General features: G+C 34.5%; 3 protein-coding genes across 3 annotated transcripts in view; 2 read left to right on the top strand and 1 right to left on the bottom strand.

The window, feature by feature from the left end:
- LOC113822836 (acanthoscurrin-1-like) overlaps positions 1-15,000 on the bottom strand; it is a 148,078-nt gene that overhangs the window by 101,852 nt on the left and 31,226 nt on the right. The window lies entirely within an intron of this gene.
- On the top strand, positions 926-1,485 carry LOC138867000 (uncharacterized). The gene is made up of 3 exons (XM_070141394.1): positions 926-1,064; positions 1,226-1,306; positions 1,399-1,485. Exons 1-3 carry the CDS (start codon positions 926-928, stop codon positions 1,410-1,412), a joined length of 234 nt encoding a protein of 77 aa, XP_069997495.1. The 3' UTR covers positions 1,413-1,485.
- Positions 11,427-12,014, top strand: LOC138866984 (uncharacterized). The gene is made up of 3 exons (XM_070141373.1): positions 11,427-11,581; positions 11,743-11,823; positions 11,924-12,014. Exons 1-3 carry the CDS (start codon positions 11,443-11,445, stop codon positions 11,935-11,937), a joined length of 234 nt encoding a protein of 77 aa, XP_069997474.1. The 5' UTR covers positions 11,427-11,442; the 3' UTR covers positions 11,938-12,014.

The raw sequence follows: 15,000 nt of genomic DNA, 5'->3' as shown, positions 1-15,000 counted from the left end.
TTGCCTATGATCGTATAATGTACAGGACTTAAATATCTTCTCTTTGTAGTTGTCCATATTATGAGCAGTTAGAGCACCCAGCTTTAGCTAGCTACTGATATGTATTTAGAAGTAATCGAACATCCAAAAATGAAACGAAAACTACTGTTTCTTTTTATGCCAAACTTAATACATGTCAGTCAACACATAATATAATGTACATATAATGTACATATCCATATATGTATATATATATAGATAGATAGATAGATAGATAGATAGATAGATAGATAGATAGATAGATAGATAGATAGATAGATAGATAGATAGATTGATAGATAGATAGATAGATAGATACATAGATAGATATACATACACAAATATGTAAAAATGTATTAGTATACATATATGTATGTATGTGTGCATATATATAAATATATATACAGGGAAATAGATAAAAACAATATGTAGAATAGATAAATCTAAATCTAAGTCTGCATTTATGATACAGATATACGCACGTGTGACTCATGATCTTTCCGCCCAAAAAATCTTCATTATTTCCCCCGTTAGGATAAGGGACTCGTGGAGTGACTCGGCGGAACCCAAGGTCGCCGCCTTCTCGGTTTTCCTGGGCTGAGGGAGTATAAAGCCTCCGCTCCTCCGGCGAGAGGCAGTCGCCCCTCGACGCCTCAACACTCAACATGGTTTGTCAACGAGAGCTGTAGTTTTACCACCTCTCTCTATCAATGATATATCTTCTTCTCTTTTGAACTTTTTCTCTTTATTCTTCGTGTGTGGAAAATAATAGTATTTTGGATTTTGCCATTTGGCAAAAAAAAGATATATGTATAGCAAAATTCTACATTCTTGAATCGACAAGACTTGGCGTTTAATCAAGATATATATCACGGTTTCCACTCAGGTCCGCGCACTCTTCGCCGTCATGGTCGTGGCCCTCCTGGTCGCCTTCGCCGCCGCCGGTCACTTCGGCGGAGGTGGATTTGGTGGAGGCTTTGGTGGTGGATTTGGCGGAGGAAAATTCGGTGGATTCAGCGGCGGAGGATTCAGAGGTGGATTTGGAGGTAAGGTTTCTTATCGTTTCAACGGAAAATAACAGCTGAGAAGGTTGTGCTCGGCCAAAATGGATTCTATCAAGAGGTCACAAGAGAAGCTTCCCTGCAACACAAATCTATGAAGAGCATCGGAAGCCAAAGCATTCTAACGAACTCCGGCATTTCCACAGGTGGACACAGAGGCTTCGGTGGAGGTTTCGGAGGATTCGGAGGCGGACACGGAGGGTTCGGAGGAGGACGTGGATTTGGAGGTAAAAAACCGTACTCTCTGTTTTGTTTTAAGCTGATACTAATCCCTGTTGTAACTTTTTCAACTTACTAACGAGTCTCTTATTATTTTCAGGATATGGACGGTAAACCACGACTTCGCACCACCACCTTCATCACAGAAAATGGTATTTTGTATTTCGATAATAAAATTATAGAAAAATATTTAAATGTTTACTTTTCATGTTATGAAAAACAAAAGAAGATAAAGGATTAAGATCTGCTACTTTTCGGGAAACAAACAGAAATATCCTTAAGTCAAGCATAGAGTGACAACCAGTGCAGTCCAAAAGGAATTAGCTGGTGTTATTTCAGATACATTTTTTGTTCATTTCAGTGTCTGTGCATTCATTTATTTGTATATAAGCATCCATGTGTATGTTTGTATATATATATATATGTGTGTGTGTGTGTGTGTGTGTGTGTGTGTGTGTGTGTGTGTGTGTGTGTGTGTGTGTGTGTGTGTATATATATATATATATATATATATATGAATATATATATTTATGTCTATATATTGATTTATAAGTATCAAACATACCTACACACACACACACACATATATATATGCATGAGTCTACATATTCTTTGGCACACAAACACGAGCCCACACATATGTGTATATATACGTATCTACTTATATTTCTATCGTGTGTATGTATTCAAATACATGTTTTATGGTGTTCATGCATGAATGCATATTTATACATATGGTTATATTTATACTTTTATATTTATATATACACATAGATTGTAAAGATAATATAAACTGTGTATATATATAAATGTATGTATATGTGTGGATGGATGCCCGATTGTGTATATATGTTATAAATGAGTGTGTGTGTGTGTGTGTGTGTGTGTGTGTGCATGTATATGTACCTATGTACATATATAGAGGTGATATAGAGATTATTTAGTGTAGGTGTAAATATATTCACATTATAAATATATTTATTTGTTGCTGCTCGAAAGTTTGCATATATATATATATATATATATATATATATATATATATATATATATATATATATACATATATATATATATGTGTGTGTGTGTGTGTGTGTGTGTGTGTGTGTGTGTGTGTGTGTGTGTGTGTGTGTGTGTGTGTATATATATATATATATATATATATGTGTGTGTGTGTGTGTGTGTGTGTGTGTGTGTGTGTGTGTGTGTGTGTATACATACATACATATATATATATATATATATATATATATATATATATATATATATATATATATATATATGTATGTATGTATGTATGTATATATATACATATATATGTATATATACATATATGTATGTGTGTGTGTGTCTATATGTATATGTATATATGGATATATATCCATAAATATATGTATATATATATACATAAATATATATGTGTATATACATATGTGTATATACATATGTATGTCAGTATGTATGTGTATCTATAAATGTGTGTGTGTTTGTATGTAAACATTCATATAATATACATATATATGCATACATGCGAAAGTGGCAGAGACGCCGAGATCCAGAGCGACGGGCGTGCTCGCCATCTGTCCAAGCAGACGATCGGAACCTTTGGACGCGTCCGAGACCCCGTCGCCAGCGCCCAGCAGCACGATTGTCACTCATGGGGTCGACTCACTGACTTGAATTTTCTTTTTGTTTACATATATATACACATATGTGTGTGTGTGTTCGCTTTGTTTCGCACTAATAGACTCACTTATCACTGTGTTCCTTCTATACCCATACAAGATATATAGATTTGACTGCATGACTCCGTATAGTGTACAGACCTTATATATCTTTTCCTTATATTTATTGTCCATGTTGTATTTGGAACAGCCAGCGTTGGCTAGCTATAAACATGCAGATATAAAATCAAGTATCCAAAAATGAAAAGACTACTAATATATATATATATATATATATATATATATATATATATATATATATATATATATATATATATATATATATATATATATATATTTAATGCAAACTTAATACATAAATTAATCAACAATTGTGCCTTTATGATTACTCTTAAATACCAGTTTTCATCAAAATGGACATGAGTGCCATATGTTATTATCACTAAAAGTCACTCACACCCACACACACATATATATATTTGTGTGTGTGTGTATGCGTGTTTTTGTGTGATGTAGGAGTGTATGTATATTCATATATATCTACATGTAATGTACATATGCATATATATATACAACTATGTATATATGTATTCATATTATTATATGTATGTCTGTGTGCATATATACAAATATATATACAGGGAATTAGATAAAAGCAATATGTAGAATAAATAAATCTAAGTCCGCCTTTATGATACAGATATACGCACGTGTGACTCATGATCTTTCCGCCCAAAAAATCTTCATTATTTCCCCTGTTAGGATAAGGGACTCGTGGAGTGACTCGGCGGAACCCAAGGTCGCCGCCTTCTCGGTTTTCCTGGGCTGAGGGAGTATAAAGCCTCCGCTCCTCCGGCGAGAGGCAGTCGCCCCTCGACGCCTCAACACTCAACATGGTTAGTCAACGAGAGCTGTACTTTTTACCACCTCTCTCTATCGTCTATATATTTACGTCTCTTTTCAACTTTTTCTCTTTATTCTTCGTCTGTGGAAAATAATAGTATTTGGATTTTGTCATATGGCAAATATATATATATATATATATAGTAAAATTCTACATTCTTGAATCGACAAGACTTGCCGTTTAATCAAGATATATATCATGGTTTCCACTCAGGTCCGCGCACTCTTCGCCGTCATGGTCGTGGCCCTCGTGGTCGCCTTCGCCGCCGCCGGTCACTTCGGCGGAGGTGGATTTGGTGGAGGCTTTGGTGGTGGATTTGGCGGAGGAAAATTCGGTGGATTCAGCGGCGGAGGATTCAGAGGTGGATTTGGAGGTAATGTTTCTTATCGTTTCACCGGAAAATAACGGCTGAGTAGGTTGTGCTCGGCCAAAATTTATTCTGTCAAGTGGTCACAAGAGAAGCTTCCCTGCAACACAAATCTATGAATAGCATCGGAAGCCAAAGCATTCTAACGAACTCCGGCATTTCCACAGGTGGACACAAAGGCTTCGGTGGAGGTTTCGGAGGATTCGGAGGCGGACACGGAGGGTTCGGAGGAGGACGTGGATTTGGAGGTATAAAACCGAACTCTCTGTTGTCTTGTTTTAAGCTGATAGTAATCCCTGTTGTAACTGTATTTTTCAACTTACTAACGAGTCTCTTATTATTTTCAGGATATGGGCGGTAAACCACGACTTCGCACCACCACCTTGACCACAGAAAATGGTATTTTGTATTTCGATAATAAATTTTCATTAAGAAAATAGATGTGTTTACTTTTTATCTTATGAAAAAACACAAATGAAGACAAAGGATTAAGATATGCCGCATTGGCTCTCTCTCTCAAAGATGTAACATCATATTTATTCTCAAAGGAAATCAAATAAAATGCAACTTAGAAAATACCGCAGTTACTTTTCGGGAAACAAGCAGAAATATCCTTAAGTGTTAAAAAGTTAAAGAAATTTCCTCGCAGGAAAATTCAAGCACAGAAGGACAACCAGTGCAGTCCAAAGGGAATTATCTTGTGTTATTTTAGATACATTTTTTGTTCCTTTCAGTGTCTGTGCATTCATATATTTGCATATATGCATGCATTTGTTTGTGTGTGTGGATATATATATAGATAAATATATATCAAACACATACACACTCACATATATACATATATATATACATATATATATGCATGTGTCTACATATTCACTGGCACACAAACACGCACACACACATAATATATATGTATGCCTATCTATTCATCTATCTATATTTCTTTTTATTTTATGGTGTTCATACATATAGGCATATTTGTACATATATATTTATGTATATATGCATATATATTTCCATGTACACACAGGTTATAGAGATGATATATACTGTGTGTACATATATATGTATATATGGAGGCTCGATTATGCATATATGTTATATGTGTGTGTGTGTGTGTATGTACATACACACACACACATATCTATCTATCTATATATCTATCTATCTATATATATATATATATATATATATATATATATATATATATATATATACATTGGTGATATTTACATTATATATTGTATGTGTACATATACTTACATTGTAGATATATTTATACGTTACTGCGCGAAAGTTTTCACATACACTCATGTGTGTATATATATATATACATGCATGTATATATCTGGGTGTAAGTGTGTCTATACACATCTATATGTGTGTGTACATACATATATATGTGTATACATATACATGTTTACATGCGTGTCTTTATATATATGTATGTAGGTATATATATGAATGTATGTAAATATCCATATAATATATGTATATACATACGTACATGCGAAAGTGGCAGAGACGCCGAGATCCAGAGCGACGGGCGTGCTCGCCATCTGTCCAAGCAGACGATCGGAACCTTTGGACGCGTCCGAGACCCCGTCGCCAGCGCCCAGCAGCACGATTGTCACTCATGGGGCCCACTCACTGACTTGTATTTCTCATTGTTTATATATATATATATATATATATATATATATATATATATATATATATATGTGTGTGTGTGTGTGTGTGTGTGTGTGTGTGTGTGTGTGTGTGTGTGTGTGTGTGTGTGTGTGTTCGCTTTGTTTTCCACTAATAGACTCATTTATCGCCATGTTCCTTCTATACCCACATAATATATAGAATTGCCTGAATGACCGTAGAATGTACAGACCTTATATATCTCTCGCTTGTACTTATTGTTCATATTATGAGTATTTAGAGCACCCAGCGTTAGCTAGCTACTGATGTGTATTTAAAATAATCGAACATCCAAAAATGAAAGGACTACTACTGTTTCTTTTTATGACAAACTTAATACATATGTCAATCAACATTTATGCCTTTATGATTACTCTTAAAGACCAGCTTTCTTCGTCAAAATGGGAAAAATTGCCATATGATATCATCACTAAAAATTACACATACGCACATATGTATGTATATATGTGTGTGTGTGTGTGTGTACGTGTGTGTGTGGTGTGGGGTGAATGTATATTCATATACATATATAATGTACATATATATATATATATATATATATATATATATATATACATATATATATATATATATATATATATATATATATATATATATATACACACACAAATATCCATTCATATTCATATATGTATGTGTACATATATATAAACATATACATAGGGAATTAAATAAAAGCAATATGTAGAATTAATAACTCTAAGTCCGCCTTTATGATACAGATATACGCACGTGTGACTCATGATCTTTCCGCCCAAAAATCCCTTCATTATTTCCCCCGTTAGGATAAGGGACTCGTGGAGTGACTCGGCGGAACCCAAGGTCGCCGCCTTCTCGGTTTTCCTGGGCTGAGGGAGTATAAAGCCTCCGCTCCTCCGGCGAGAGGCAGTTGCCCCTCGACGCCTCAACACTCAACATGGTTTGTCAACGAGAGCTGTAGTTTTTACCACCTCTATCATCGATATATTTACGTCTCTTTTTAACTTTTTCTCTTTATTCTTCGTGTGTGGAAAATAATAGTATTTTGGATTTTGACATATGGCAAAAAATATATAGTGAAATTCTACATTCTTGAATTGACAAGACTTGCCGTTTAATGAAGATATATATCATGGTTTCCACTCAGGTCCGCGCACTCTTCGCCGTCATGGTCGTGGCCCTCGTGGTCGCCTTCGCCGCCGCCGGTCACTTCGGCGGAGGTGGATTTGGTGGAGGCTTTGGTGGTGGATTTGGCGGAGGGAAATTCGGTGGATTCAGCGGCGGAGGATTCAGAGGTGGATTTGGAGGTAATGTTTCTTATCGTTTCAACGGAAAACAACAGCTGAGAAGGTTGTGCCAAAATGGATTCTATCAAGTGGTCACAAGAGAAGCTTCCCTGCAACAGGAATCTATGAAGAGCATCGGAAGCCAAAGCATTCTAACGAACTCCGGCATTTCCACAGGTGGACACAGAGGCTTCGGTGGAGGTTTCGGAGGATTCGGAGGCGGACACGGAGGGTTCGGAGGAGGACGTGGATTTGGAGGTAAAGTATAAAGTCTACACGCACATACACATGAATATTTCTTTTTGTTAAAAGTTCCTATTCCTTTATCTGTAGCTTCCTAATCTTTTTTCTTATTTCCTAGGATATGGGCGGTAAACAATTGCCTCTCGGACCACAACAGATCATATTCGTAAATTCCATTAATAATAAAGCGACCATCAAAGAGACTCGAGTGTTTACTTTTTTCCCACATGAAGTATGAACATTTTTGAAAAGCTTAAGTTACCCCGAATATAACTGAAAACATCATGACATCATTTTATCACATTCGTAAACAAACTGTAAAGGCAACCAGTTAAGTCCACCTGGAAATTATCTAGTAGTGTATCAGTAATATTTATGGTTTATCTTTGCCCAGGGATTACTTTCTTTAAAACCTTAGGCCATGAAAGTATTTCACGATTAGGAATTCTAGAAACTATTATGTCTGATTATTTTTCTTTCATCAACTTCCGAACTGCTGATATAAAATCGACACGAGAGATAGGATAGAATAGTTCTACCGAAAATGTGATATACAAAATGACATAAGCAAATAAGCTTAATCTTCAAGTAGGTCGATAACTTACACACACAAGGGAAAAAACAGGTAGAAAATGCAAGACCACATTTAGCCAAATCTAAAGCTCCCTGAACCACGTCATCAAAGCGTTTCAGGAATGATAATCATCAGCTGATTCCCTCATGACGGAATTTCTTTATTAAACAATAAACTGACCCAGAAACGCCCAGGCAGGCAACCCCGTCCGCTTTGGGTCCGAAGATCACGTTCTCTGGCTCGTCGAAATCCCCGCCTTCGGTCCCCTTGGCTGCGGTCGGCGGGTCCCTGCTGGCTGGCTCGAGGCGATGCATTCAGACCACACGGAAGCCTGCCTCCACGGAGAGGTCGGGGCGGGATTCTGGCGTGATATATATATATATATATATATATATATATATATATATATATATATATATATATATATATATGTGTGTGTGTGTGTGTGTGTGTGTGTGTGTGTGTGTGTGTGTGTGTGTGTGTGTGTATGTGTGTGTGTGTGTGTGTGTGTGTGTGTGTGTGTGTGTGCATTCAGGCCAAACGGAAGCCTGAATGCACCGCCGCGCCCTCGCCTCGAGCCAGCCAGCAGGGACCCGCCGACCGCAGCCAAGGGGACCGAAGGCGGGGATTTCAACGAGCCACAGAACGTGATCTTCGGACCCAAAGCGGACGGGGTAGCCTGCCTGGGCATTTCTGGGTCAGTTTATTGTTTAATAGAGAAATTCCGTCATGCGGGAATCAGCTGATAATTATCATTCCTGAAACGCTTTGATGACGTGTTTCAAGGAGCTTCAAATTTGGCTAAATGTGGTCTTGCATTTTCTACCTTTTTTTTTTCCCTTGTGAGTGTAAGTTATCGACCTCGCCCCCAATGCACGTGAATGCAAGACGGCCACTTGCAGGAAAATTCAAGCATAGAGTGACAACCAGTGCAGTCCAAAAGGAATTAGCTGGTGTTATTTCAGATACATTTTTTGTTCCTTTCAGTGTCTGTGCATTCGTTTATTTGCACATATGCATGCATGTGTATGCGCGTGTGTGGATATATATATATATATATATATATATATATATATATATATATATATATATATATATATATATATGTATGTATATGTATATGTATATGTATATATATTCATTAATAAGTATCAATCATAAACACACACACACACACACACACACACACACACACACACACATATATATATATATATATATATATATATATATATATATATATATATATATATATATATATATATATATATGCATGTTTCTACAAATTCATTGGCACACAAACCCGCACCCACACATATATGTGTATATATACGTATCTACTTATCTATATTTCTATTGTGTGTATGTATTCAAATGCATGTTTTATGGTGTTCATGCATATATGCATATTTATACATATGGTTATATTTGCATTTATATAATTATATGTACACATAAATGGTAAAGATAATATATACTGTGTATATATATATATATATATATATATATATATATATATATATATATATATATATATATATGCATATATATATATGGATGGATGCCCGTATGTATATATGTTATATATGTGTGTGAGTGTGTGTGTGTGCATGTATATGTACCTATATACATATATAAAGGTGATATAGAGATTATTTAGTGTAGATGTAAATATACATACATTGCAAATATATTTATGTGTTGCTGCTCGAAAGTTTGCATATATATATATATATATATATATATATATATATATATATATATATATATATATATATATATATATATATATATATATATATATATATATATGTATGTATGTATGTATGTATATATGTATGTATATGTATGCATATATACATATACGTATAAGTGTGTGTGTCTATATGTATATGTATATATATGGATATATATACATAAATATATGTATAAATATACATAAATATATATGTGTATATATACAAATGTGTATATACATATGTATGTCAGTATGTATGTGTATATATAAATGTGTGTGTGTTTGTTTGTATGTAAACATTCCTATAATATACATATATATATACACATGCATGCGAAAGCGGCAGAGACGCCGAGATCCAGAGCGACGGGCGTGCTCGCCATCTGTCCAAGCAGACGATCGGAACCTTTGGACGCGTCCGAGACCCCGTCGCCAGCGCCCAGCAGCGCGATTTTCACTCATGGGGCCGACTCATTGACTTGATTTTCTCATTGTTTACATATATGTATTCGTGTGTGTGTGTGTTCGCTTTGTTTTCCACCAATAGACTTATTTATCGCCATGTTCCTTCTATACCCACATAATATAGAGAATTGTCTGAATGACCGTACAGTGTACAGACCTTATATATCTTTTCCTTGTACTTATTGTTCATATTATGTGTATTTAGAGCACCCAGCGTTAGCTAGCTACGGATATGTATTTAAAATAATCGAACATCCAAAAATGAAAGACTACTGTTTCTTTTTATGCCAAACTTAATACATATGTCAATCAACAATTATGCCTCTATGATTACTCTTAAAGACCATCTTTTTTCGTCAAAATGGGAAAAATTGCCATGTGATATTATCACTAAAAATTACACACACGCACATATATATATGTATATATGTGTGTGTGTGTACGTGTGTGTGTTTGTGTGTGGTGTGGGAGTGAATGTATATTAATATATACATATAATGTACATATGTATATATATATACAAATTTATAAATATGTATATATATACAAATATGTAAATATGTATTCATATTCATATATGTATGTGTAAATATATAAATATATATACAGGGAATTAGGTAAAAGCAATATGTAGAATAAATAAATCTTAGTCCGCCTTTATGATACAGATATACGCACGTGTGTGACTCATGATCTTTCCGCCCAAAAATCCCTTCATTATTTCCCCCGTTAGGATAAGGGACTCGTGGAGTGACTCGGCGGAACCCAAGGTCGCCGCCTTCTCGGTTTTCCTGGGCTGAGGGAGTATAAAGCCTCCGCTCCTCCGGCGAGAGGCAGTCGCCCCTCGACGCCTCAACACTCAACATGGTTTGTCAACGAGAGCTGTAGTTTTACCGCCTCTCTCTATCATCGATATATCTACATCTCTTTTCATCTTTGTCACTTTAATCTTCGTGTGTGGAAAATAATAGTAATAATCATATCTGGATTTTGACATATGGCATATATCTACCTATTTATCTATCTATCTATCTATATATATATATATATATATATATATATAGAGAGAGAGAGAGAGAGAGAGAGAGAGAGAGAGAGAGAGTAAAATTCTACATTCTTGAATCGACAAGACTTGCCGTTTAATCAAGATTTATATCATGGTTTCCACTCAGGTCCGCGCACTCTTCGCCGTCATGGTCGTGGCCCTCGTGGTCGCCTTCGCCGCCGCCGGTCACTTCGGCGGAGGTGGATTTGGTGGAGGCTTTGGTGGTGGATTTGGCGGAGGAAAATTCGGTGGATTCAGCGGCGGAGGATTCAGAGGTGGATTTGGAGGTAATGTTTCTTATCGTTTCACCGGAAAATAACGGCTGAGGAGGTTGTGCTCGGCCAAAATGGATTCTATCAAGTGGTCACAAGAGAAGCTTCCCTGCAACACAAATCTATGAAGAGCATCGGAAGCCAAAGCATTCTAACGAACTCCGGCATTTCCACAGGTGGACACAGAGGCTTCGGTGGAGGTTTCGGAGGATTCGGAGGCGGACACGGAGGGTTCGGAGGAGGACGTGGATTTGGAGGTAAAAAAAACGTACTCTCTATTGTCTTGTTTTAAGCTGATAGTAATCCCTGTTGTAACTGTATTTTTCAACTTACTAACGAGTCTTTCATTATTTTCAGGATATGGACGGTAGACCACGACTTCGCACCACAACCTTGACCACAGAAAATGGTATTTTGTATTTCGATAATAAATTTTCATTAAAAAAATAGATGTGTTTACTTTTTATCTTATGAAAAAACACAAATGAAGACAAAGGATTAAGATATGCCGCATTGGCTCTCTCTCTCAAAGATGTAACATATTTATTCCCAAAGGAAATCAAATAAAATGCAACTTAGAAAATACCGCAGTTACTTTTCGGGAAACAAGCAGAAATATCCTTAAGTGTTAAAAGTTAAAGAAATTTCCTCGCAGGAAAATTCAAGCACAGAATGACAACCAGTGCAGTCCAAAAGGAATTAGCTGGTGTTATTTTAGATACATTTTTTGTTCCTTTCAGTGTCTGCGCATTCATTTATTTGTATATATGTATACGTGTGGATATATATATATATATATATATATATATATATATATATATATATATATATATATATATATATATATTCATATATAGTCATACGTGTATATATATTCATTTATAAGTATCAAACACACACACACACACACACACACACACACACACACACACACACACACACACACACATATATATATATATATATATATATATATAGATATATATATATATATATCTATCTCTGTGTATAGTCACTTGCACACAAAGACGAACACACACACACACATATATATATGTGTTCGTATCTATTTATTTAACTATATTTCTATTGTGTGTACATAGATGTATAATAGATGTATGTATTGACGCCCGATTGTATATATATCTTATATATGTGTGTGTGTGTGTGTGTGTACATATATATGTACATATATACATATACAGTGGTGATATTGACATTATATAGTTTATATATATATATATATATATATATATATATATATATATATATATATATATATATATATATATATATACTTACATTGTAAATATAATTGCGTGTTGCAGCGCGGATGTTTTCACATATACACATGTGTATATATACATATATGTTCATATATCTGTGTCTATATGTGTATGTATATATGTACATATGTGTGTGTGTGTGTGTGTGTGTTTGTGTATATGTACATATCTACATATACATGTCTACATGTGTTTGTGTGTATATACATATATATGAACCGTATCCTTGTGGACAAATGTAAAAAAGGTATGAATGAGACTGGATATCTTCCCAATACAAGAGATGTATTTGACCGGTTTCGATTACGTCTTCATCAGAAATTCATGTATTTCTGATGAAGACGTAATCGAAACCGGTCAAATACATCTCTTGTATTGTGAAGATATCCAGTCTCATTCATACCTTTTCTACATATATATATATATATATATATATATATATATATATATATATATATATATATATATATATATGTGTATGTATGTAAATATCCATATGTGTATGTGTGTGCATATATATATATATATATATATATATATATATATATATATATATATATATATATATATATATATATATATATATATATATATATATATATATATATATATATATATATATATATATATATATACATACATATATATACATATATCCGAAAGTGGCAGAGACGCCGAGATCCAGAGCGCCGGGCGTGCTCGCCATCTGTCCAAGCAGACGATCGGAACCTTTGGACGCGTCCGAGACCCCGTCGCCAGCGCCCAGCAGCACAATTTTCACTCAGGGGCCGACTCAGTGACTTCAATTTTCTTATTGTTTACGTATATATATATATATATATATATATATATATATATATATATATATATATATATATATATATATATATATATACATACATACATATATATACATATATATATGTGTGTGTGTGTTCGCTTTACTTTGAACTAATAAACTTATTCATTACTATGTTCTTTCTATACCTACACAAGATATATAGATTTGACTGAATGACTCCGTACAGTGTACAGACCTTATATATCTTTTCCTTATATATATTGTCCATATTGTATCCGGACCAGCTAGCGTTGGCTAGCTATGAACATGCAGATGTAAAATCAAGTATCCAAAAATGAAAAGACTACTAATATTTATTTTTTTACGCAAACTTAATACATAAATTAATCAACAATTATGCCTTTATGATTACTCTTAAATGCCAGTTTTCTTCGTCAAAATGGACATGAGTGCCATATGTAATTATCACTAAAAGTCACACACACACACACACACACACACACACACACACACACATACACACACACACACATATATATATATATATATATATATATATATATATATATATATATATATATATATATATATATATAATTGTGTATGCGTGTGTTTTTGTGTGGTGTAGGAGTGTATGTATATTCATATATATCTACATGTAATGTACATATGCATATATATATATATATATATATATATATATATATATATATATATATATACAACTATGTAGATATGTATTTATATTCTTATATGTATGTCTGTGTGCATATGTACAAATATATATACAGGGAATTAGTTAAAACCAATATGTAAGATAAATAAATCTAAGTCTGCCTTTGTGATACAGATATACGCACGTGTGACTCATGATCTTTCCGCCCAAAAATCCCGTCATTATTTCCCCCGTTAGGATAAGGGACTCGTGGAGTGACTCGGCGGAACCCAAGGTCGCCGCCTTCTCGGTTTTCCTGGGCTGAGGGAGTATAAAGCCTCCGCTCCTCCGGCGAGAGGCAGTCGCCCCTCGACGCCTCAACACTCAACATGGTTGGTCAACGAGAGCTGTAGTTTTTACCACCTCTCTCTATCATCGATATATCTTCATCTCTTTTAATCTTTGTCACTTTATTCTTCGTGTGTGGAAAATAATAGTATTTTGGATTTTACCATATGGCAAAATATATATATATATATATATATATATATATATATATATATATATATATATATATATATATACATATATATATATATATAGTAAAATTCTACATTCTTGAAATGACAAGACTTGCCGTTTAATCAAGATATATATCATGGTTTCCACTCAGGTCCGCGCACTCTTCGCC

Source organism: Penaeus vannamei, chromosome 28, assembly GCF_042767895.1.
Source record: "Penaeus vannamei isolate JL-2024 chromosome 28, ASM4276789v1, whole genome shotgun sequence".
Taxonomy (NCBI): domain Eukaryota; kingdom Metazoa; phylum Arthropoda; class Malacostraca; order Decapoda; family Penaeidae; genus Penaeus; species Penaeus vannamei.
The sequence above is the reverse complement of the archived record's forward strand: the minus strand, read 5'-3'. Positions and strand labels throughout refer to the sequence as shown.